This window comes from Hetaerina americana, unplaced genomic scaffold (genome assembly GCF_022747635.1).
Source record: "Hetaerina americana unplaced genomic scaffold, ioHetAmer1.1.p SCAF_53, whole genome shotgun sequence".
In the NCBI taxonomy this organism is placed as follows: Eukaryota; Metazoa; Arthropoda; class Insecta; order Odonata; family Calopterygidae; genus Hetaerina; species Hetaerina americana.
Genome location: NW_027287128.1, coordinates 1,568,613 through 1,595,682, shown reverse-complemented (window position 1 = coordinate 1,595,682; position 27,070 = coordinate 1,568,613). Strand labels below are relative to the sequence as shown.

Sequence of the window (27,070 nt, the reverse complement as noted above, 5' to 3'; positions counted from 1 at the left end):
ATATATATATACATATATATATATATATATATATATATATATATATATATATATACATATATATATATATATATATATATATATATATATATATATCTATTGTGCCGTCCAAATTATATATATATATGTATATAAACACTCATAGTATCGGTTTTTTAATATTTCGGTGGCCCTACTGGTATAATAAGGTTAGGTTACCTCAAAAATCACTCGTCTTGATGCTAATATTTCTCTTACCAATCACAAATCCTACACCTCAGTCCAAATTAAACCAACCGACAAACAACAATGAGTATGGACGCATTCGCAATTCTCTACGTAGATTTATGCCTGAATCTGACTAAGGACTTAATCCCCTGCCCTCAAAACCTCCTGTAGAAATTTCCATAAATCTTTTCCTGGCCAGAATTTCCAACCCCTCTTTTCTTAAGTCCCTAACTCCTCAACCCAACCTGTCTCCAGCTGAATCCTCTGAATAAAAAAATAATTACTAGTCCATACATAATATTTCATCCGCTGACAAAGGTTTGATGGCTGTAGTTCTAAATTCAACGTATTAAATATGGGAGTTTAACACACAACTTTCCGATACCTGAAATGCTCATCGACTGCCCGAACGGGCAAGTATAAACCACTCCCGGTGAGTGAAGTCTCGCCTTTATCGGTCATTGTACCTAAGAAACGCATGGCATTGAAAGAGAGACACATGGATGAAGTGGAAGTGTGGTTTGCGAGAAGGAGAAACTTAAAACTAGGAATAAAATATGAAATCTTACCCTATCAAGAAAGGAAAGCCGACAAGGAACGGCTTTTTGCAAACAAGTACAAATAAGAACGTCAGCATACCTTTTCCTACCAGCAAATACTCAAAGATCTAAATCCCGCACTTCGGGAGGAACTCATTCAGTTTCTCTCTTCCAACTCGCCCAATGAACGTCCATCTTCTAAAGATATTGCCCTCTCCTCCTTTCCCCTCAACATACACGCACCTCTTATTTCTATATTATCCCGAATTTCCATAAACCTGGCAATCCCGGTCGTCCGATTTCATCCTCGCGCAACTCCCCGACGGAAAGCATCTCTGCATTTGAGGACCACTACGTTCAACAAACCCACTCCCTACCGTCATTCATTATATAGTCATACCATTTCCTGGAAATGCTAAAATCAACCTCCCTCACTCCAGATACCGATTTAAATATGGATACCATTGATTCCACATCTCTTTATACATCCATTCCCCACTCAGAAGGTCTCTTCCCTCGCCAATACAACTACCTCTCCAACGCTCTAAGCCACACATACACAGCCCTGAATTTCTTCTTAGTCTTTCTGATTTCATCCTTACCCGTAATTACTTCTGCTTTAACAATAAATTCTACTGGCAGATCAAGGGTTGTGCCATGGGTAGCAGGTTCAGCCCTTCCTATGCAAATTTCTTTCTAGGTCTCGCAGAGAAAGAATTATTTCCAAAATAACCCCTGAAAAATGTATAGAGGCTTAGATACATTGATGATATTGTCCCTCGCTGGCCAAATGGTACTGAATCCCTGAAAGCTTTCATTTCCAAGCTTAAGATTCATCCTCTGTTTCAACATAGCAATCCCTTTGATTTAGGCTTTAGTGTCACTGTTTTAGCAGCCGTCCGACCCTCCACTCCAACTCGAAACAATAGAAGAGTCATACATGTACATCATATGGCTCCTTGATTCCTGGAATGACCCAGGGCCCAATATCAGATATTAATTACCCTAATCTCCAGGTATTTTCCTCCCCCCTCCGCTCCCAAAACCGTCAATATCAAATCCCACACTGACAAACCTTCCCCTCCCAGACCTTAAAAATAAAACCTCTTAAACCTAGATTAAATGGAAGGGGCCATTAGCATATAATGAAACAGCAAAATACTAAAGTAAATATTTCCTGAACCCAGAAAATGGACTGCAATACCGAATTGGAGGAACTTAATTTGAAGCCTGTTCACTTTTGGCACTGGTGTTACATTAGACATTACATAAATTACCCGGGGAGAAGGTAGTCAATGCTGAAACCTGCGTTCATGAATTATTGGCTCTAAAATAAAAGATATAGTTAATTTTTGTAGGTGAAAAGGTCGAAATGATGTTATAAAACCATCCATCCGTAAATCGATCATTGTTAAGCATTGTACTTCCTTGTATTATTTTTAACGTGCATGTTTCAAATATCTTCGGGAGGCCTTGGCTAGCTTAGCCAAGCTAGCCAAGGCCTCCCGCTTATACATACGTGGACACTGAAATGTGCGTTTTCCTCGAAAAAATAAACTATTTTTCCATTCTACTGGTTTGGATAATACAGTTAGGTTCCGCCATACGGTGTCGAAATATACAATGTTAGGGGTCTTAAAAGGTGAGAGGAAGGGCGCACCCATATCTCATTTGCCTATTTACCATGAATCCTGAAACTCCTAGATTTAGAAAATTGCGCAACAAGTTCACTCAATTCACAACTCGACCCACGACACTGTCTTATCCCGTTGCATTTGGTCTTAACCCTAACCTAGTAGTGGCCTAAGAAACGATATAATACTCTGAAACTTCCGGAGCCATAGATAGACTTAAGATGGCATTGTCTCCCTCCCGAAGGCTTGCATCAAAATACTCATGAATATCATTTTCGTAATCGCAAAGGAGTGGTCGTCAATCGTGAATAGAAAGGACATACATTTGGATGATGCATTATAATCTCGAGAAGAAATACTAACAATTTACTTATGAAAATCATTTTTTCTACTCGTCACCTTTGAGATAAAAACAATAGGTATATGCCTATACATTTTTACTTCTGATGGAAGCTAAATGGGTCTTTGGGAGCCTGATGAGTGGCAGTGAATTACGCAAGACAAATTAATTGTAACCATTTCTCCCCGTCAAATAAACTCTATCCATGTATTTTATAACTAATTTCGCGTATTTTGTAGCCATTTATAAAATGATGAGATATTAGTCGATGTGGAAATAAATACTTTCATGCCTACTTTTGTTTAAGTTTTCCTGTGGTACTAAATACTCGTCTTAAAGCTCACAAACTACTTGTTCATTAATCTCTCACTTTCAAGCTTGACATTTTCTCGACTTACCAATAAAGGCTTTCTTGCTAATAGGGCTTGTAACATGAAAGCGTTACTGAATAAAGAAGTTAATTAATTAGCAGAGTGAGTGCTTCCATCTGCATTTCTTTTATGGAGAAAAATCAGTTCTTAGCTTGCTAAGTAGAGGTTCTAGAGTGCACTGCACAGAAATGAAGATCGATGTCATCTGCGAAAATTATGCTGACGAACTTAATTGGAACCTGCATTGTGTACTTGTGTTCTATGTGTACTTACTACTACGAGAATAATGGTGGAATGTGCTCTTAGGATACTACTTAGCATTGCCTCTTATTCTACTGTTGTCAATTTTACCTTGAAATACATTCTCAACAACCTTATATGCAACCTTTAAAACCCATAAGTAATTTTTGCTGTTTAAACTCTTCACAGTAGCTGAGAGAAGTACGGGGTGATGTCGAATGCTGAATTTTATTTAAGAAACTTGCCCATATTTATTAATTTTTACCAATCAGCCTTCGTATTTCCAGGTAGTGTATCTGTAATTCGTGATTGGATCCCATGCTATGACAGCTTGCATTTTGTAAAACGAAGTGAATTCTTTTAACAACCATTTGAGTGAATAGTAATTTCGTAAATACAGCACTTGAAAAAATAGCCATGGTCTCAATTATTAGAGCAAATTCCTCAGTTAATGGCACAGAAATGAAATCAATCCATCCAACTCACTTTCTTAAGGTTGGACATGAACGTGGTGACTTTCCGTAGCTCCACTCGGGTCGCTTCCTCGGCGTCTTCCTCTTGCGGGAATCCGTTGAGATCAGAGGGCGGCATTGAGTCCCATATCGTTTGAATCAATTTGGACAGGAACTGGACGTAGAGATTGTCGGAACCAGTTGTCTGACTGGAGAACTTGGAGACCCAGCCTGAAGACTTCCCCTCCGCGTACCAGTCCGAAGTGAACTCCCAAGGGATGTCCTCGGTGTTGTCCACTTGTCCTGGGGACATCAGAGGGACAGGAGTGGGCAGGTTATCGAACTGGATCTGACGAATGAAAACGAGAACCAATTTTAACTGTCTCTGAATGACAGAGAGGTAACTATGGGACCTCTCACAACAAAAAAGCTTTGACCTTTAAGCGGGTATTGTTCGATTAACTATGAGCTACGCATTCCTCTAGCTCGAGAGCGTGATTTGTTCTAAGCCCAATTGAAACGGAACATTAAAATTATACTTGTGCTAAAAATCATTTCACGTTTTTATTCATCGTCTATCAAAGAGTAGGTCGCCAAAATACTCAATGAATTTTCTATTTTCCTTAGTTTATAAAATATTTATGACACTTTGGTCTTTCTTGCTCTGTGGCGGATTGATGGCTTTCTTTTTGAAGCTATTATTACTACTTAATGAATCAAAAATTTCATATACAGACATAAAATATCAACTGGCATTTCATAAGATATTCATGAAATCCTTTTTGAAGGAAGAGAAGATGACGCAGAAAAAGATAGCTTTGGTCCAGGCATACTCGACGATGATATAGAAAGGGAATTAAGGGAAATGCTTGAAATTAGGCCGTCGAGGTGGAAAATATTACTACGAAACTACCTTAGTGTTTATAAAAATGTGGGAGGAAGAGTCTTAATGGAATAATTCGTAGCATTAATGAGAAGGAATCCGGCGGGAAGACTTTGTGAGATCAGTGTTAGTTCCTTTTCCAAAAAAAGGTAAAGGCTACATCATATGACGACTACGGAACCGTAAGTTTGATTTCGCACGCAGCTAAAGTGGTTCTGAGAATCATTAACAAGAGAATTGAGAGAAGGGCGAATAATTATTAGGAACATGATCATTTTGGGTTCAGAAAGGGGAGAGGTACGCGTGATGCCATTGCAGTAATGAGATTATTAATCGAGAGGAATATATAATACAACCAGGAAGTATTTACGTTTCATTGATTTCGAAAAAGCGTTTGATAGAGTGAATTGGGGAAAACTAATGAGTATATTGCAGAAAATAGATTGGAGGGATGGGAGGCTAATCCGCAACCTGTACATGTCTCAGACTGCTCAGGTACGAGTTGAGAACGGGGAGTCCGGTTGAGCAGTGTTAGGAAGAGGTGTAAGGCAGGGTTGCCCATTATCACCGTTGATGTTCAACCTGTATGTAGAGGAAATGATTAAAGAGGCATGGGAAGAACTGGAGATAGGTATGAATGTCGGCGGGGAATTCGTAAAATCAGTTAGGTTTGCTGATGAACAAGCTCTAATTTGTCTGTCAGCCAAGGGGTTGCAAGCACTGCTGAGTGAATTGGAAATTCGGTGCGATAGATATGGGATGAGAATAGATATGGGATGAGAATCAATATTAATAAAACAAAGGTATGCCGTTTTTCAGGAAGAGAAAGGCTAAGCTAAACATTAAAATAGGAGGGAAAAAAACTAGAGTAGGTGGAACAAGTTACGTATCTCGCAAGTGCTTTGGACAAACATGGTCAAAATAGCCGGGGCATAAGGAGAAGAATTGCGCTAGGCGAAGGAGCTTTCACATAAGGGAAATTTATGAGAGGGACGTTAAGTAAGAATGTTCAGAAAAGATTCATTAAAACTTTGATATGGAGTGTAGGTATGTACGACGCGGAAATTAAAGCAGAATGATAGGTGTAAGTAGGAGGCTTTGAAAATGTGGATGTGGAGAATGATGGAAAAGTTAAATGGACCAAAAGGAACACAAATGAGTAAGTGGTAGGTATGGTGAGGAAGGATAGAGGATTGCTGGGAGAAATAATGGGACAGGAAAAAAGAATGAAAAGTATATCAATGGGCAGTAGGATATTGAAGACTGTGACATGAAAGAGAATGTTAGGCAAACGAGGAAGGAACAGGAATAGGATAGGGATGTTGGACGTGTAGAAGGGAGGAAGGAAGTGCACAGAGATGAAGGACTTGATGCAGAGTAGGTTGCTGGATTGTGTTTTGTTAGGAGTCATAAAATATTTATTTGGTAGTTGTGTCCATCCAAAACCTACCTAAACCGATAGATTATCCATAATAATATTATGCAAGATGTAAAAAAAGGTTTATGCTTGAATCGTTACTATAAACACGGTACACATTATTGATGTTTAAAATGAAGGTTGCTGATTTAACGCCGCATCAAGTCCTTAATCTCAATAAGGTTAATTACTATATATTTTCTCACACACAAATTACATCAGTTAAATAATGTCCATCGCTTTCCTTTTGTCGTTGTCCTCATTCAGTGGCTAGATTAAATTCCAGTTACACAATATGCATCTACATTAACAACTTATAATTTTTATGGTAGCTTATTTTTGTACTTCGTGTTATCGTATTATGTAGTTTATTTGGTACTCACATAAGTAACCATCTGGGATGAATTGTAGAGATTTGGACGTACTGCGACGCTGAATATGATGGGCAGGTTGATTTGAGCATACGCGCGGGCGGCTTTTGACCAACTGAATCCTTTTCTGCACCCACACGCGCTACCGGCGATGCCCCTTGAGAGCACTGGCCAATCTCCATAGCTGTGTAACAGTTGCAAAAGTGGTGTGACTCCTCTCTTGTTTATCACGTCTGACGACCCCAGGATCCGTTGTGTTAAGAAGAGCAAACGCGCCAGGTTTACATTTAGTTGCAGAGCTCATTGGTTCTTAGGTAAGATCGAATGTTAAGGGAAGCATATACTGGTATGGTGAAATTTTGAAGGACTCAACGCGTTATTCATAGTAAACTTTGATGATCCATGATCTCAGTTGAAGTGAATACAGGTATGCTGCTACTAAATTAGTAATAATAGCAGTCTGTGAGTATATTTTATCGGACCATTAAAACTTACGGTGCTCTTTTACATCATTCATGTTATTAGATTAATAAGTTCAATGCACTAAATCATAATTTGTGACCGATTTTCAAATTCCGTTTGGGGAAAATTTTGCGTTTCATGAATTTACTCTGAGCAAATAAATGAATCTTACAATGAATATGCTCATTTTCCAGCCTATAGATTTTAATTGAATTACAACATTCAAAATGCTGATTGGTATTTTATCAAATGGAGAAGTAATTGAAAACTTAGAATTATTAGAGGCAATGAATATACTAATAATACCTAGATGCGTGGTGGCTAGTTAGGTTTCCTTTCCACTCTCATGTTCTGAAATTGAAACAACTAATTCGGAAGACACTGAGTCGTGACATTATTTTTTGAATAATTGACCAATCATCAGCTGTAGGAGACGGAAAAATTCAATCATAAGCAGTACAATGCTTATTTCCAATCTTACCTGTGTTCATGCATGCCCAATATATGTCTTTCGCCTTGTTGAGTGGATTTGGATCGTCCTTTGTTTTGGGTTGGCTCAAAATATCTGAAATATGAATGATAGTAAAAAAATTGTGAATTCTATAATCTATTTCATCAACTTATACGTGATACTTTTCGAGTCGGTATAAGTCGAAAATGATGTTAGGTTTAATTCTTCTATGTTCCCTCTCGTTCTAGTCTTAAAATTATTTTTACTATGAAGTGAGTGAGGGAAGAGCAATCATTACCTCAGCATGATTGATTAAAAGAGTAATGTGCTTCTCTTATTTTATCTAGATACCCGGGAGAACTTAGAATATTTCGCTGGGTGAAAGGAATAAACCCGATTGACGTATATATCTCCGTCTTGAGTACCCTACTGTCACGTAAAATTGCCTGATGTGTACTCTTTTCGACTTTATTTTGGCTGATGTTCCTGTTTTATGAGATTTCATTTATATAGCCTCTTGTGTTGTTTAGTAGGTCTAATATGTGAAGCATATTTGTTTTATACCTGAAAAAGAGTACTAGAAAAGTGTGAATACCTATCATTTGGAAAAATGTTTCTTTTTGAATCTTCAAGAATATTATTTCACTGCTAGTTTGACGATATATCGAGCACAAGAAATCATGAGTTATAAAGTATATCTTTGAGAATCGTTAAGATCTGATTCGTACATTTTTGCAGATAGATCACTTGAGTAGTGATCGTCAAACGCGTTGTTTTTGCCAGATGCTAATAAACATGTAAAATGAATGAAGGAATTCAATTGGACCAATAAAACACTAATTTTAAAATTAAGCGATCTTTCTTTCTGCTGAAATTTAAAATATGAAGGAACACTCTACGAAATTAATACTTGCTTGAGGCACATACCTTAGTGAGTGCTAAATGATTTAGATAAGAAATAATGGAAAGTAAGCCATTTATGCGTTGCCATTTTCATGCCACTTGATTATCGTCCATCTATACCTTGAACCTTTGTTCCATTAAAATTCCAGCAAAAAAGCAATTCAATTAATTTTTTATTGGGACGTTACCTTTCTGTCAAAGTTGTTAAAAGGAGAAACTCCACGTTAGCGTGGAGTTTCTCCATTTCGAAAGAAAAGGCCCCCGGTTGGACATTTTGGAAAATATGGAGATATTGGAAAGAGCAAATTCTACCTGTAATATAGTGAACGACGTGCTATGTATCTCCCGGTCACCCCTCCTCAACCTTAAACTCCCAAACTCTTTGTCCTATCTCCACTAACCCCAAGGCGGACCCCCGCCAGGCAACCCTTTCCCTACCATGCTTCCTTAACCTCCCCCACCCCTCCCTCCCCCCGGAGGCTAACCTTGACTCCTCCTTCACAGTAATACCCAATCCCGCTCCTTTCCCTCCCCCACCATCTCCTCTTCCTTTCTTACATCCATACACCCACCCCCCACCTCCCCATTCCTTCTGTTATATAAAGAAAGAATTTGGCCTGTATTTCACCTGAAGATGACGCTGAGCGTCGAAACCTAGGTCGTGAATATAATATTTTATGTGGAAAAACCAAGTGTTTCTTTTGCAATGTTATGTGCATATTGAGAGCATATGTTAAATTGGATTTCGTTTAGGGGTTGGGTCTTTCATTCTTCAACACAACAAAGACACTTGTCGGATGCATTTTCGTTTTTTAAAGCATTTTTCCGTGTTCATTTATGTTAAATACGCACAGAACCGATGACATTACAATAATTTAACTGGGTGTCGAAAATTGCATTCAATCTAATGAACTATGAAGTTTGATTGATGTATTGAAAGATAACACGGCATGAGGAACCTGCTGCTTCATATTGTACATTCAACATTTTTCTTAATTTGATATTGTGGCTTATTTAGGCATTTAAATCCATTTTATAATAAATCGTTATTTCCCTTTCCTTTCTATTCAAAGCCATGTTATTTAGTTGCTTTGTTTATTCTGATAGTCTCTTCCGTTTTGTCATAGACATGAACCAAGGGAAATTTCCCAGCTACGAGTTGTGTTCCAACCCGCTGCTCTTCTACGTGCTTACTGTTCTAAAAATGAAACAAGTATATAACATTCACTGGCGGCATGGTATCCTAATAGACATGATGCTTTCTTACAGATTGGAGGATCTTCAGGTCAAATTTTGATGATATCGTATGGATATCATCAAGCACCCCGTACTAAATTCACTCTGTGTGCAAAAAAGGTCTTCCCGAGCAACGCCCATTATGAGGTGAGTTGACAAATGAACTGCCCTCGAGTTAGTTGTTGCTTTGTTTCATAAGTCATGACCAGGTGATTATTAGCAAGAATTTTATAGTCTGCATCAATCGTATAGTCTGTAGTGCCCTTTCCAAAGGGCGTAGGCGAAATGAATACTTCATAAGGGACCATCTATTTGGGTAGCAAACAATAATGAGTTGAGAATTCTTTTATGGATTTTCTGTTAGTTTGAAAGATTCACAGAAGTAATACTGATGATTTCTCTCGAATGCAATGTAAATATTTCCGAATGTCAGACTCATTCATAATTATTGCTGCATTGGTTTCATAAAATCAATAAAAATTTTCAATTTTTGTTTGAACATATGGTTGGCACCTTTAGGAAGTGAACTTAATACTGCATTTTTATCATTACCTATTCTTCCTAAAATTTCTATTGATCATTCTAATTAGTTTATATACTGGGGTGACTGATCACTACGGACATATACATAGTTACACGAAGACGTCACCCTTACCTTTCGTAATAGTGTCTATGCGCTCCTGGGTGTAGCGGAATTGGTTCCAGAAAGTGTAAGATGGTTGCATCACCTCAAGGCTATTGAAGTGACCACAGGCAAACTGGAAGAAATTTTCGCATGGGTCGACACTTGCGTCTCTCCACGTGAGAAGATCCGAAGCTGGAAAAAAAACATGCTCAATTAGGATTAATGAAAAACTCTTTGAAAATATTTCATTTGCGATATTTTTGCGGTCTATTATTTTATTTAATGGTGTCAGATCGGAAAAAGTTTCCTGGCAGGAAAACCATTTCATTATTTCAGGACAGAGAGACACAAAAAATCGTTCTCGGAAAAAAACCGAAAAATTAAAGTAATTACCAATGGAATACGTGCGTCAAAGTAAACGGAAGTTTGACTTGAGGGTATCGTTTTAAATCTAACGTTTCCTGAAAGAATGGTTTAGAGAGGAGCAGTTTCTCCTCATGCTTTTAACAATATCTTAGATAAATCTTATTCACAAAAAAACTCCTTATTTTCGTTTCGTGCCATGGTTTCTGACCACGGATATCCATCGGAATTGAACGCACACAATCCTCTATCAGTAGTTTCAAGCTCTATGGAAGTCAATAGGAAAATGCTTCTTTTTCTTTCTTAAGAAAAGAACTATCAAATTAACGCTTACCCTCAGTGGCACCTACCTGGTATCGGAGAGTTGTTAAAAAGTTGATAATGAATAGCAAGACATTTATGCGAGGGTTGAATACTAGAAATAGTGGGTGGTATCTAAAGAGCCACCTCTAAAATGTTTCAGCATGCCCATTATTTGTGACGAGAGCAGCATTCATATTGCTTTTGCCTTCACCCTGATGAACTTATAACAGAGACACCTGAATTCTGTTCCGAGGTCCTAGTCCAGATCACTCAAAAGTGCAGCGTTACGGTTGATCTTTATTTCAACCAAATTTTTCCATGTGGCAGAATTGTTTTCTGAACTTATGGAAGTCTTTTTGCTGGTGCAGTGTAGTCTTCATACAACTTAAATGCATTTCCAGATAAACATTTTACAAGGTTACCTTTTCAACATATCCGACTATTAATTGTATGCATGAAATTTTTTCATCACTTATTTAGAGCATCACGAAAGTATTCATCTTAATGAATATTAAAGCACTTTTCGTTGAAAACAGGCATTATGCCCTGAAATTGTATTGCATTTAAATGTACGAGGGTCATCCGGAAAGTAGTACCCGTTCGTGAAATAAAGACACAAAAGTAAATATTAACAAACATAAAAAATTTTGAAATGTAATGAAATAATTGACTTTGTAATTCCACACACTTTCCACACGCCTGAGACAACAAATTTTATAAAAAATTTTATTTGAAAGAGGATACTTTAAACTACTTCTCAACATAATCTCCAAGCAAATTAAGGCATTTGTCATAACGTGTGACAAGTTTCTGTATTCCTGCTGCATAGTCCTTCGCCGCCAGCTCATTGAGATACGCGAGGGACCCATCTTGCACAAATTTTTGCATAATGCAGATGGTGTTTAACAATTTCATGAACAATTGTTCGAGAAACATTGGGAAAATGCTCACAGATGTCATCAATTGTGACGCGCCGATCGTTCCTCACGAATTCGTCAACTGAGCTCACCAGTTGGTCTGTAATGACAGACGGTCTCTCCGAACGCTCATTGTCGTGTGTGTTCCCCCTCCCCATGTTGAAGTTGCGACACCACCGCCGAACAGACGACTCGTCCATTACATTGTCTCCATACACCTCCTTTAATTGGCGATGAATATCACATGGGCGAACGTTTCTTGCATTGAGGAATTTAATCACTGCCCTCACTTCACAACTGGCGGCGTTCTCAATTTTTTTAAACATTGTAAACAATCACAGAAACAACACAGGCAATGCTAGCGTCACGCAACTTGGCTCAGAGAAGGCAGACAAGCCACTGAAGCTATCTGACCTCGTCCAGCGGCTACTCGCGTCGTCAGCACTTCATGCGGCACGAACGGGTACTACTTTCCGGATGACCCTCGTACTGTAATCAGCTTAAGGTACAAGCTAATTTACATGTACAATGGAAAAATAACAGAAGGAAGTACGTAATAACCATAGTTATTAACCTGAAGTTATCAAAGTTTTAATAGTTGATGGTCGAACTCACCTAACGCTAAGCTCAACGGCGTGTGAAATTCACACATTGGGGTGGGGGGTCTAGTTCTTTTCCCCTGCGTCGCCTTTGATTCCCAAGAAGACATGAAACTCGCAAAATGACATAGCTTGGGTGAAACTGAGGGTCCTCAGGAATCGAACCTTGACCCTCTGGTCAGTATCCAACGCTCCACCCACTGGACAACCACATCCCCGAAAAATATTTACGTGTATTCATTCCACCCTTCTTACCACTCCTCTTTAATTTCGAGAATTCCTGGTACATTTGCCTTTAAATTATGGAAACTCCCCCTATAAATGCTAGAGAGTGTAGTTAGATATAGCTGTCCATAGCAGTTTGGTGTATTGATTTATTTTTTAAGAGCTCATTAAACTTTTAAATATCTATAGTATCGTTGTCATTTGCAATTGACATAGTGCACCTGCTTCATATACACGACAATACGACATTTTAGCATTGGTTTATATGCAAAAAATAAAGAAAACGATGGTGGAAGAAGTTTAAAATTTAACATTTGGGAGACTGGCCCACGGACTGTAGGTTGAACCCACTGCACATATTCACACATCTTTTTAATAGTCGGGAGCTAATCTTCATCTACATCTACATCTACATAATACCCCGCAAGCCGCCGCAAGGGCGTGTGGCGGGGGGTGTTAGGTCACCAACCGTAAAAAAGAAAAATACCACATGCAAAAAAAAACAACACGGAAAATTACACCCACAGCAGCGCACACACTCATGCAAAAATCCCTTCATCCAATACTCATGCAAACACATAAACCGCAAAACAACTAAAAAACTGCACCCCATGATGCAGCACGAAAGACATCCTACAACACGGAAGCCAGGACACAACAAGCAAGAAATTGAAACATCACTACCACATGAAAATGCACCACGAAACACTCTACCCCCAAAGAGTCTCTAAATGGCAGGGAATGGGACCCAACGTTGCAGGTAGCAGGAATTTGCCCCCGCGGAGAGGGACGAGGGATTGAAAGGGAAACTTAAAAACAGATGAACAGAACATGAATGAAGTCATTCGGAAAGAATGGGTTATTATAGCAAAACACATAAGGTTAGTGGAAGAGCATGCATTTAAATACAACTAATTATTTTTTAGACGCTGAGGGTGGCAAGTGGAATTTTTGCTATCTATAACCCTGCAGTTGCTATCCCGTATTGTCCGTGGGAAGAAGGAGTCCTTGAGTCGGCTAGTTCTGGCATCTATTTCCCGAATTTTATATGCATGATCCAAGCGACTAATGTATGTAGGAGTACGAATAATTTGCGAGACCTCGGTGCTGAAACATGCGGATCTAAATTTATTTAATAATTTCAATCTTGCATTGAAATCTTGATGTAACTTATCCATTAAATTAGTCGCATACTTTCAATTGTTTTTCATCGAAATTAATTATTTATATGCTGAATGTAACTATATTTTATCACGTATATAAAAAATTCTTTCACTCACCTGAATGTACGCATGCCGGGCTGGTGCACATATCAATGATGCTCTCTTTTGCTGCCGGTTGAGGAATACCATTCGTCTCGGGAAGATAAAAAGCCAGCAAGAAAATGAACCTAAGTTTTAACCTGAAAAAAATTACAGTCAAATATGTACCGATTCTAGTCACGATTTTAATGTACTTTTAATTATTCAGCGCGTTATGAGGGAAAATGAATGAATGAAAGTGGCATTATGCGAGCTGCCAGAATTTTCGGCGTGTCTGGTAACGTCTTAGGTCGGTACTTCTTCGTGCCAGGTTTACTTCCTAACTCGAAGGATTACTTAAATGCTTAGCAGTCGAGGAGTGCCGTAAAAAATGAGCCCCTCTAAGGGTTTAGGGGTGACAAATCAAGGAAAGCTACTTGAACAGGGAGTTCATGTGGACCGGATAGAAGCCATTTTATGGGATCCTCCTCGTCTGCCATACTGCAAGCGATCCTAATCTCAGGGAGAACATATGTAGCTAGGATTTGAGATGCGAAATTTAACTTGATCGTTCACACATCTCGGGTTAAAGGATTCGATAATACGCCAAACAACTGGGAAAAATGACAATATTCCACCCAAAGCAATCGCAGGGATATACCATTGGTTCAACCACCGTTCTTGCTCAATGCCAATGTTCTCTCCTTACATGGAGGTCGCACCTGCTGCGGCAAACCACGCGGACGGGAATGAAAGGCCAAAAGAAAAACTATTGTGTTTTAATGCATACCATCGTTTTCAACTAGTCGCAGCTGGGTCGGCATATACATAAATATTCCTGTCCTGACGAAGATTACTTCATCTATACTTGTATAAACATAATCCTCCGCTATCCGCCGCGTGGGCGTGGAGGGTGGGGTGGGGACACCAGCCATACAAGAAAAAATAGATAAAAATATTTGGGCTCTTAGATTCGATTTTCCTTTATGTATTGGACGAGAAAATAAAGATAACTTGAATCTTTTGTTGAAGGTCTCTCATATTTTATCCCAGTGTTTGAATGCAGTTTCTAATTTGGGACCATAATTATTTTCCTCGGCGCCGCTGGAAAACTCGGGTTCCTGTTCAATTCCTAGTCTGTCTTGACCGCAATTTTCCTAAACCCCGTCTAATGGAAACTAATTAGAACTGATTTATAGATATCCAGGCGTTAACTGGGAAGTTACGGAACTATCACTGGCCCTCTTCCAAAACAATATTCTCGAGGAGGATACTATTATTTTTATTCGTATTCTACCGTTTAAAGTAGCTTTTCATACACATAGATAAAGCGATACATTTCTTTGACTCTCCTTACAAAATACAGCCTATCATCCGGCAAAAGAATAAGTCCATCTTCAATTCCGTATAATTCCTTCGTCCAATCCTTCAGTCAAATATGCCTGTCCTATTCCTACCCTCTCCTTGATTTCTCAAAGTTCTCCCCTCTATCCGAGTCTACAGCATTCCATCACCGATCAAAATACTCTACAACCACCTTTGGATTTCACTCAGCAGCATCCTTACTTATACCACCTTGACTGGTACCTCTTTGTTAATTTTCCTTTGCATCAATTTTACATTTTCCATCCTTCTCCAAACCCATATTTCAAACTTCTCCAATTTACGCCCGCCATCTTGCTTTAACGGACTTGTTTCCGCGCCAAATAAAACTATGCCTTGAATCAAAATTTTGGTGAACAGTTTCTTAACATCCTAACTCAATGTTCCTGTCACCGATTCCCTTCTCCTTGTAAAAACCTTCTCTACCTTTTACAATTTTTCTCATTAATTCCCTACTTCGTAACTTGATCATTTTGGCCCAGAACACCTCTGAGTTAGGTAAACTTGTTCTAGTTTATGACATCCTAATGTAATATTTAATTAAATTTCTTCTTTCTTGAAAACATAACTTTTGTTTGGTCTACATTGATTCCCATTCCACTCCTAAAGTACTGATGATCTAACTTGCTCAGAATGCTTGCAAACCCTTTGACTAACTGGCAAACTAAAGCTTGATTATCCGCAAACCTAACTCATTTTATGAATTCCCCACCAACTACAACTCCTATCTCCAGTTCTTACCATGCCTGTTTAACCATTTGTTCCACGTAAAAGTTGAAAAATATTTGTTAAAATGGACACCCGTCTTGCCCTTCTTCCTAGCACTGAGAAACGTACAGGCCGTGGATAATTGGCCTATCCCTCCAAAACACTCCTATTTTCTGCAATGCATGCATTATTTCTACCCAATTAGCTCTATTCAACACCTTCTCGAAATCTACGAAGAAAAAAATTACATCCTGATGGTATTATATATTCCTCTTCAATAGTATTCTCATTACTGCAATGTTATTACGCGTGCTTCTCCCCTTTCTGAACCCAAACTGTAAGTAAATAATCGTTTACCCTGTTCTCCATCCTTTTGTGGATGACCCTGAGAGCCCTTAAGCTGCGTGCGCAGTCAAATTATTGTTCTGTAGCCCTCACATATGGTCGTCTTTCCATTTTTTGTAATAGATCTAATCTCTATAAGATATGCCAAAATCTTCCAGCCAAATTTATTTTTCATAAGTTCCACGAATTAATTCATAAAAACTCTTCCTCCCAAGTTATTCTAAATCCCTAAGGGGTTCCGCGGGAACGTTATCCACCACCGTGGTATTATTTGCCTGCAATTCCCTTCATGCCCTTACGATCTCGCCATCAAGTATGTCTGGGCCTAAGCTATCACCATTTACGTCATATTATCTTTCTGTACCATAAGTTACTACCATACTGTATTTACCATGTACATGTAGATCCTCTATGTATTTGTCTCTCCTGAATATTCATAGATTCAATTAATGATTTTCCCGACTTGTTTTTGATTGCCTGTATGGAGTTTATCTGCTTCTTTCCTGGCTGTACTTTTATTTTCCCGTACAGCGTACGAATTTCTCTCTTTCATTGTAAACTTTCCATATCCTTGCATTACGTTTTCCTCCACGGTTCTTTCACCATATTTGTTTCCCGGCAAGCATATGTTTTATCTCTTTGTACTTCCTTCTACCTAATTCTCAGTTTAAATTCTTCTATTACCTTCTCTCGTCTATCTGCCTAATCATCTAATCTGTAATCCATCGTTTCCGGGTCCTTTTCTTATATACTGTTGCTATTGCTTCGTTTTTATCTTTCGATAATTCTTTCTGGATTGGTTTTCTGTACCCATCCCCCTATCCTGCCTCATATTATTTTCAACTGCCTTCTCGCGGCCTTCCTTTTCGTCACGTTGAGTGCTTCACCTTTCCATTTCTTCAACCGTCTTCCCTGTTTTATCCTCTTGAATCTGACGTCACGCTTCATTAGTACTAAAATATAATCTGAATCCGTATCTGTTTCCGGTAAGTTGTCCGAATTAATGATAGTAATATCTGTGACTAACCATTATATAGGGCATGCATAACTGATTTCTTTATGATTCCCCTGGTATTTTCCATAAATATGTGTGTGTACGTCTATTGTGGTGCTTAATCCAAGAATTCGTTGAGATTAAGACCTGCCTCCTGCAGATCTCTATTGCTTGTTCCCCGCGGTCATTCCTCGTACCTAAACCGTAATCCTCCACTTCATCACCATCTCTTCCTTCGCCTACCGTCGTGCTCCAATCTTCCATACGATCAAATGTTTTCCTCCAGGAGCACCCTTGATTTTGTCCTATAACTGCTCGTATCCTCTTTCGACTTCTTCCTACTTATGATTGCTTGGCGGCATGTATACCTGAAATTTACAGGTTCAGCTTTTATTTATACCATTAGCATTCTATCACTCGCTTTATTGGACTACGTTAATGTAACATTGGACGGATAATGTAACGTTTGATGTGAAAAGTTTGTTTCTATTACTATGCTGATCAGACATTAGCCGTCACACGACGAAGATGTCTTGCCGTTTTTTAGGCGGCTTTTTTATTTCAGAGATCGCCTTATTTGGGCTTTTGCTCTGTGTCCTGTGTATTTTTTCCGTCTTTTCCTGGACTACCAATCCAGCGTCGTTTTTATTTCCCTTTTCCATTTTTTAATTGTCATTATATTCATTATTAATATATTATTTATTATTTTTTTTCCTATGTGTTAGGGGTTTAACACCATGTTTGGTCTTTTGTACTTATCGTATGGACCAATTTTGTTGATTTTAGTGTATGTCATAGCTTCGTTAGAATTTCCTTTCAGTTTTTCGAAGTAATTCTTAGTTTGCCTCAGTAAAAAGTTGTGTAGTGTCTCTATGTCTATTATTTTGTATATATTTTCGTTTTTCTCCCACGGAGGGAGTCCAATGGCCAGTCTTAGTATTTTCCTTTCAGTGGTTTTTAATTTTTCCATTTGGGATCTACTCACTAGCCCCGTCCATGCAGGTGAGGCGTAGGTTAGGATTGGTCTTATAGTGGTTTTGTAGATTAATAATTTTATTTCCTGAGGGGTGGCGTTATTTCTTAGAATTTTTGCCAGTTGTGATGTTTGTATGGCCGCTTTTTGTCTTATTTCCTTAATATGGCTGTTAAAGTTTAATTTATCGTCAATGACAACTCCGAGGTATTTTATGGTGTTACTCCATTCAATCGGCTGCTGTCTGATCCTGATGCATTCGCAAGTAGTTTTTGTAGTTCTAGGGGGCGTGAATAGTATGGCTTTTGTCTTGTTTGTATTTATATGCAGTTTCCATTTTTTATACCATTTCACTATTTCATCCAGTGCATCTTGCGCTCTTTCTTGCATCGAGCTAATATTTTTTCCTTTAACAAGGATTGCAGCGTCGTCCGCGTATAGGGCAATTATGCTACGCCAGTCATTTCTGTTTCTTGGGAAATCGGCTGTATATATATTGAAGAGGAGGGGGCCTAGTATGGAGCCTTGTGGAACGCCGGCTTTGGCACTTGTGCTAGTACTTGTTTCTTCCCCCCATTTTACTTTAAAGGTTCTTCCGTTTAAGTAGGAAGTCGTCCACTTTACTGTCCATTTCGGGAATTTCCACTTTTCCATTTTGCGTATAAGTCCCCAATGCCATACCTTATCAAAAGCCTTTGATAGGTCTAGGAAGATACCAATGGTTCGTTCTTTTTTGTTAAAAGCGTCGCTGATGAAATCTGTGATTCTGTGAATTTGCTGGTCGGTGGAGTAGCCCTGGCGGAAACCAAACTGCTCTTTCGGAATTACTTCGTTCATTTCCGCATGTCTCCTAATATGTGGTGCAACTACCCTTTCTAATAGCTTACCGAGGTTGGAGAGGAGGGATATCGGTCTTAGGTGCTCTTCTATTATGGTTTTTCCCCCCTTTTTAGGGATGCATCTGATTAGTGCCTCCTTCCATTTTTTTGGGTAGTATCCCAAGCAGATTGAGGCGTTGAAAATTTTTACTAGATGTTCTCCTGCCGCTTCCGGGAGCCTTTTTAATAGTTCATTTGGGATGTTGTCCTCCCCAGGAGATTTCTTGTTAGGAAGTTTCGATATTGCTTCGGTAACATCAATTACTTTAATTTCCGGTGGTTTTTCCTTTGCCTCTATGTAGCTTCCGTGTTGCTGTTTTATTTCTCCGGTTTCAGTTCCCGAGTCATTTATCGTAAAAACCTTTTCGTAGAAGCTAGCCATATGTTTGGCTTTTTCCACGGACGTCGTGAGAGTCTTCGATTTTGCTTTTATATTCGGGTCGCTTGGTGGGGTTTTCCGCAGTTTCTTGGCTAGCCTCCACACAGAGTTGTTGCTTTTGTTTAGGTCGCTAAGTTGCTGATTAAATTTTTTGGTTCTTAATTCCTCTATTTGCTTTTTGATTTCGTAGTTATAGTCTTTAACCCTGTTTTTAGGGCACGAGTGCCATGGCGGTAATATAGTCTTCTGAGCGTATTTCTTTCTTTGATAAGGGTTTTAACCTTATCGCTCAGCTTAAGATGATCGTCCAGCCGCCTCTTAGCTACCGGAATTGCTTTTTCTATGGCTTCAGATATCGCATTTGTTAGATCTTCGACCATTTCATCTACCAGCTCAGTTGTTTCTGGGTTAATGTTCTTTTTTTTTAACTATCCACGATGACTTCCCGGAAGAGCTGCCAGTTTGCTAGTCCATAGCAAGGTCGCTTAGGTCTCGCCGGATTTATTTTAGGTTTTACCCCAATGCTTAATATCACAGGGTAGTGGTCGCTAGTTAAACTATTATGAGTAATGGCTTTCGCTGGTCTCTTTATGTTTTTAAATATTGCAAAGTCAATAATATTTCTGCCATATACCCCCGTCACAAAGTTATGCTTTCAGAAGTTTATTAGGGCACAATATCAAGCGCGTAGCATGCGGAATAAGGTTTCAACGGCTCACCAACGAGTATTATGAGTTAGAGTGAGCAAGGGGTATTCACGGAGACCTGAAAGGACAATGGCTGTGAAGAAAATAATTAACTTTTTCCCTAAGCCTCTCCATCTATTCCGACAACCTCTCGTCGTTATCAAATCCTTTTGTGCGAAAAATGTGCTGCCATCTATCCACCTTGAAAAAGGTAAATCAACGGGCAATTAGGAAGGCGAGAAGCTTGTTTGGCAAAAACATCATATCAAAATCGAGTTCGAAAAAGGAGTACCAATGCAAAGAGTAAACAATGACGATGGCATACGAGTATCTCGGCATTCCCCAGCTTCGAATACAGAGGGTTACGTTGAATCAGTGTCCCACATCTGTTGCCCTCCCGTGAAAGAGCACTGAAGTGAGGTCACGGGGTCATTTTACTGTCATGCGGGAAAGTCTTCAATATTTAGTCCGTTACCGATGGTTTTATCCCAGTATGTGAGGAAGTTATGTACACACTCATGTACTTTCGCCTCAGCCTTTTGACAGACGTAACGGATACCAGGTGCAGAGTGTGCCAGCCGGAGACTAGGTCATCTCCCCACCGGCTGTAGGAAATACGCACGTCTACGCACTCATATACACAATGTCGCCGCAAGGATGTATGGGTTGGGTAATAAGTCACCAGCCATTAATGCATTAATTCCTGTGATATACTTGTGCATACACAAGCTTGAACTGAGGTGCATAAATGCCCTCTTACATCATTCAAAATTGAATGTGTTCGAGTGAAGCTTTACATTTTGATTATTAAATGAAAAATGAAGGGATGGTTAGTTATGAATTTGCTAGGATTTTGCATCGTTGAGTCAAGGATGAGTTCTTCAGTCTATCAGTGACGGTGTCTACCTCTCTTATGTTATCCTATTGGCCAAATCTGCTAGTTTAATATGGGGTCATAATGATTTTCCGGATGCGAAAAGTAAATTTGAGTGTACGGTACCTTTATAAAAGTTTTACTCTTGCCTGCTTTCTTTGTGACTCAAAGAGCTCTCATCTTAATTCCCCAGATATGTAAAATACATTTTCCCCTAAACTGTCAACCAACATTTACACCCAAAGCCGTTTGGAAGCCAAACGAAAGGGCACTCCTATGGGTTTATTTCTACCTCTCTACTTACCTTCTATTCTTCTCCATTTACCTCAGTTTTTTCACCAGCTGGAACCTCATCATCAGTAAGTTTCGGTACCTTCAAGCACTAAGCCATTGCAACTTATAATTTAAGCATACATATAGACTTCTCTAAAACGTGTATCTATTTATTACCAAGTTCCCATCGTTTCTCTTCGTCTTTCTCTGTTAATGTAATCAGTTACATCTCAAAACCGGTGGCTAGTTAAGCCTACGTACGCCTAGATATTTATAAAATGTCTGCTTAAGTCAAACCATTATCTTTTCCTTCAATAACTATTTTATCTTATAAAACGCTAACTGAATAGGAATATATTTAAACAAATTCTAAAACACTCTCAAAGAATAAACTAGGATGAGCATCACAGGTATGACAATGAATCTCCTGCCTATGTCTTCGTATTTTTTTTATATCTTGCATAAAGACAGCCAGATTGGCAATCCAAAATCAAAAAGCATTTAGTATGGGGTGTGAAGAAATTTTCAAATAAAATCACTAATTTTTGAGCCATTTCAATATGATTGCATAACCTTTTAGAAGTTTCTGGATCGAATACCAGCTTAAAGTCACATTTTATGTGCAGGTTTTTCACTGAGAAGCTAGCCAACATTTTTCTTCCAAAAACGTTTGATCCCCTAATGTCAAAACTAGTGGGGAGAAATACATTGGACATTTTCCTTATTTTGTTTCAATGGCGTCATAATCATGACTCGCTTGGACAATTTAACCACAATCCTGGCTACTTGTTGCAGTTAATCAGATAGCCTAATGTCATTACTAATAATTCTCATTATGATTGCAATTATGGTTATTATTTGGTGGTTTAACGTTTAAGGTAGGTTTTGGATGAACATTGGAACGGCTTCATTTCAAAGCCTCGCCTTACAAGACGTAACCTAACATTCCACACCGCAATAAACCCTTATTAAGTTCCGTATAAATTCTACCCCTTTCATTCCTTTCAACATGCCTATCCTTTTCCTTCCCCTACCTCGCTTGTCTTACGTCCTCCCCTCAGTCACAGTTTTCAAAAGTCCATCGTCCATCAAAATCCTCTGCATCCTATATCCTGCCTATGCTAGTTTTTACTTACTGCCCATTTTACCTTTTCCGTCCTTCTCCGTCGCTCCCATATCTAAAAATCCTCCAATCTACGCCAATAATCTTGTTTCAATGACCAAGTTACCACTGTGTTTAAAGCCATGCTCCATATCAAAGTTTTCACAAATAGTTTTTTAACATCTTTACTAAGCGAAAGAGTATAACTTAAAATTAAATATAATTTCATACATAAAATAAATGAATCAGAGTCTTGCAGGCTACCTTGCATGTCGAAATATTTCGAATTTGAACAGAATCCTCAAAACTTTTTATTTTGCTAAAAATTTCGCTTTATAAATGCCTCAACAGGTTCACTTTGAGAGGCGCTCCTTCACATAACTTTATGGTAACAATTTGAGACATTTTGATGCGTAAATGCCAAAGTGCGATGTGAGAGCATGGATGAAAGTATAATTTTTAAATGTGAGGAATCTTAAGGCTAGGCAGTTAAAATATCATACTAAATATTTGCATGATTGTTCATCACTAAACTTGGATGGACAGTATAAACACATTAGGCGGACGGGTCTTTTTATTCACTCTCTACGATTTTTTGTACTTACATACATATATACCCTCCCCGCCGTTCCCTTTCAGGGCATACACTATTAGGAAAAGCCTGGCATTAAGTTAGGTACGGAAAGTAACTCTCTCGCACCAATATCTTATATGTGCCGCCCTTTTCTTGAATAATTTCGCCTTTGCCTCACACATACATCGTTTCATCTTCCTGTACCTCAATGATTCCTAGCCTTGCCAGTCCCTTCGCACACATTTTCCGATTTTTTAGCAAGTAAAAATGTAGAGTATCAAACTGGGTGCTTGAAATTCTTCAATTAAATCAAATGACCATTTAAAACAACTTTTCATAGACTAATGTCTTTTCCTTGAAAATTGTCAATCGCCGGCTTGAGTAATGGATCCAATATGCCGTTTGCTTTGCACAAAATGTGCGGAGAGTGATTACGGTGGGCACGTCTATTAGAATTATTGAAATAGTTTTTTTTTAATGAACCAAGTGGTGCACTTACCTTTCATGGTGAAATTTTCTCTCTCCGTTCTCCATTTTCTCTAGAACGTGAAGTCAACTAGTGATCCTTGATCAAATGCGTTGAGTTCGTACAGAACTGACAATGGAATACGTCCTCTCCTCCTTGTGCGTATCCGAGTGAGGATGTATCCGTCGAAGTCTCTTTACTGAGTTTCTTCGATAAGAGTGTAGCACACACCTTATACGATAAGAAACAAGACTCTTTCTGCCGCAAGTGGTCAGGAATTGCTCCTATCTTCTCCCTTATCGTGTCGAGTTGGCAGAAATTCCTGCTGTCCGCCATCGTTTGTGCATATCAGCGTCGCTGACTCGGTATAACCTCGTCAGAGAAATGTTACGCCGCCGAAGGTGCATTTAATATCTTTTAGCCTGATCAGATAGATTCAATGACACTTCATAAATCCCCCAATTAAAATGCACTCTAAATTTGTTTTCTTTGCGAAAGGTGTGCATATTTGGCGCATGAAGATTTGTATTCTTTTGGAAGAGAATGTAATTAACATATGCTTTAACTAGACTATAGGGACAGACTCGCTTCACTTAGATGCGTGCAACATGTAAACGTATGCATGGAAGGGATAATTCAGGAAATCATTGCCATCACCGCTTAAATCTCTAATAGGAGGCTAATCTTGTTATTGATCCCAGACAGCTCTTAAAAAAGGCTCTTCATATCTGATCTCCACCTTCAACTCATCAAAAACAAAATATTTGATTTTTCTGGAATGACTTGGATTGAGGTTGATTTTTTGTAATGCCAATGGTAGAATTTGACCCGTGGTATTCTGAAATATCAGATACACGTTTGACGTACGATATCAATGAGGCAGTTAACATTTTCATTTACTTCTGTCTTAATTGTTAGAGGGTGAGGGAGAGAGTGTGTGTTCCTACGATAAATATAAATTAAATTATGTTCTGATGATATCTCTGAAAGTCATGGCTACACGTATTTCAACGAATGCGGTAATCTTGAGGTGATAACGGTGATAAGCCTTTCATAAAAGCACTTCAAGATTATGGATTACAGGTAAATAGCTATTTAAGTGGGTGTGCCAACATGGACATTTTACTAACTAGTATTCTGAATGGTACTTGACCCAGACAAAAGTCGATAGGAAAGGGAATGCGATATTTTCACTATTGGATATCGGCCTATTTTTGAGAATGGCCGATTCCCATGGAGAAGTTTAAAAAAATATTAGGTAATTTTCTGTCATAGCTAAAATATGGTTGACTTCAGGGAAATGATGTAATTCAATAATAATTCCAAATATTCGTTGCGTTATCCAAAAGGAAGACGTAATTGGAAAATGTGATTTGTAAGTGGAAATTATGGCTCAGTTGTAATTTTTTTTAATCGCTGCCCTCGGAAAGGTATAACGTCAAGTAAATTATAACGAAGTCTCTGAAAACGCGATAACTGGGTTCTATAATATTCTGGTTTGCTTGTGAGACAGGCGTTGGCGTCTTTAATTTTTTTTCATGTAATTTGATTTCATGGGGTAGTGATTTAAAAAAAAGTTTTTATCCCTCTACCAGATGGGTAGTTGGTAACTTTGGTAGGGTTAGTTAATTACGATATCAATCGTTTGCTGCGGTGATGGTCGACCGATCCGAAAGATATTCTTTGGTGTCGTTGCTGGATTGTGAAACAGGTTTCGCCGCCCACCCAAGATCTGATACTGTGGGTTTAGAGTCGTATGAATTTAAATAAAATTTTGCCGACGAAATGACTTTGCCAGAGTTTATATCATCACTCTAAGCGGAACATATATGGCGATATGGTATCTTAAGGCACTCATTTGAAGGATTTGAATCACTTTTGAGCAATGAGGACTTCTTTGATGTACTCAACTTATTAGTCCTGACTGTTTTTAATGCTTTGAATTTATACATTGACCAAAACAAAACGACATCATCGTTTTGTTTCGGTAAATGGAAAATATTTTGCATTGAATGATTATCAAAATAAAGTTTAAAACATAGCGTGTAGAAAAATGAAATTGCTACGGAAGTGATATTTAAAAAAAAATGTGGAAACAATTGACAATTTGTGGATAATATTTCACGATTGACTTGTTTCATTACTATTTTTGTATTCATACCTATTTGGATTTGGATTCGTCTAAAAAATAGACGGCGAAGGAAGTTGCAAATTCAAGTATGGAGCTAAAGATAGCTTAAATGTTGATGGATACTAAAGTCAATCGGCGGACGAGAGTAACTGACCTTTAACTCCGATTTCAGAATTTGAGTCACTCGAAATTGTAATATTTCATTGTTTTTGTTCTATTTATTCTGCCTTTAATGCTATTTATTGACATCTAATTGAACAAAGAAGGACTATTTCTAAACTCTTGATCTGATTAAACTTTTATAGAACAAATAAAGAGTCATTTAAATTGTAATGATGCTGAAGCAGGCTTCGTTGCATATGCCAGTGCAGAAACGTAACGAGTAAGAGAAGTGCAAGCACGTTCGAAGAATTCCTGAATCCACTTCTAGGACCTAGATATACTTTTGGAATCTCGACTACCTAGTTAGGCTCTTTAATTTATGTTTTACAATACCTCAATAACGTGCATTTAAATTTTATTACGCCCAAATTTGGAATCCATCGTCAACAACTAGGACTTACCTGGGGAAATAATTGTTTCATAAGCAGTTTCTTTTTCCCTTACGCAAGCCAAATATGGTTGTGTGTAAGTTCTAACGCCTCAAGTATATATACAAAAAAGTAGCACAGAAATTGAAAGAACTAGCAACTGGGTTCGTTGGCATGCCTACATCCACCATATTGTCGTCTAATTACTTCGTCTCTGCTTTCGATTTGTACGTAGGTAACGTGTTAAAAGATTGGATGGCTCTACTTATACCCACAGGTCTGACAACGACAGACCATCAACATGCTTAAGAGGACTAATACGAAAACTTGACCACGACTGAAATCAGGAACAATCAATTTTCGTAATCTGTCGCAATATTTACGCATTTATTCCTTCGGCTCTTATTTAATTAAGGTTTATTGACCCCTTTGTAAAGTTGAATGCACCTGAAACTTATACATGTAACTCCACACACATTTCAAAGACTCTTACCTGTGGCGAATGAACATGTGATGAGAGCATACTGGACAAATGATCAAATGGCACGTATAAATAAATCAATTTAATATAAACTGTCTTAGGTAATAAAATTTTTTACAGGATTTAAATAAACATCCTCTCTCATTTAAAAAATCTGCAATGTCCTGATGGTCTTCAGCTGCAATTAGAAGCAGACCATCTGCGCCACGTGTTTATTGCTTCCAAGCGACACTTTTTAAGGCTTTTCAAGCACCCCATCACTGCCCCCATAAAAAGCAATCTTGATGCACGCGCCTCGCTCGCGAAACCGCAAGCATATCGTCCGAATTGTCTCCGCTCGAGTGCTTGTGTCGGAGGGAGATACCACTCTGCGTGGCCGTGGTAGTTTTCGTGGGACTCGTCCAAACAAAAGCTGCCAATACGACGGCTTATGCATTCCTGAGAAACCAGAGATTCCTTTGAAATCATCCATCCAGTTTGTCGAGGTCGTCGCAGGACTTAGACTTGCTCGCAC

General features: G+C 38.5%; 2 protein-coding genes across 2 annotated transcripts in view; both read right to left on the bottom strand.

Moving 5' to 3' along the window:
* The window catches only part of LOC139694716 (polyamine-transporting ATPase 13A3-like), an 86,325-nt gene extending 71,611 nt beyond the window's left edge, over nt 1-14,714 (bottom strand). The window contains exons 1-4 of the mRNA XM_071593216.1: nt 14,570-14,714; nt 10,162-10,323; nt 7,398-7,481; nt 3,818-4,086 (exon numbers count right to left, since the gene is read on the bottom strand). Coding sequence (XP_071449317.1) covers nt 3,818-4,086; nt 7,398-7,481; nt 10,162-10,323; nt 14,570-14,714 — 660 coding nt within the window. The remainder of the gene's footprint in view (nt 1-3,817; nt 4,087-7,397; nt 7,482-10,161; nt 10,324-14,569) is intronic.
* An 11,942-nt stretch (nt 14,715-26,656) lies between these two features.
* Nucleotides 26,657-27,070, bottom strand: part of LOC139694713 (uncharacterized) — a 95,756-nt gene continuing 95,342 nt past the window's right edge. Inside the window, exon 6 of the mRNA XM_071593212.1 lies at nt 26,657-27,069. Coding sequence (XP_071449313.1) covers nt 27,021-27,069 — 49 coding nt within the window. The 3' untranslated portion in view covers nt 26,657-27,020. The remainder of the gene's footprint in view (nt 27,070) is intronic.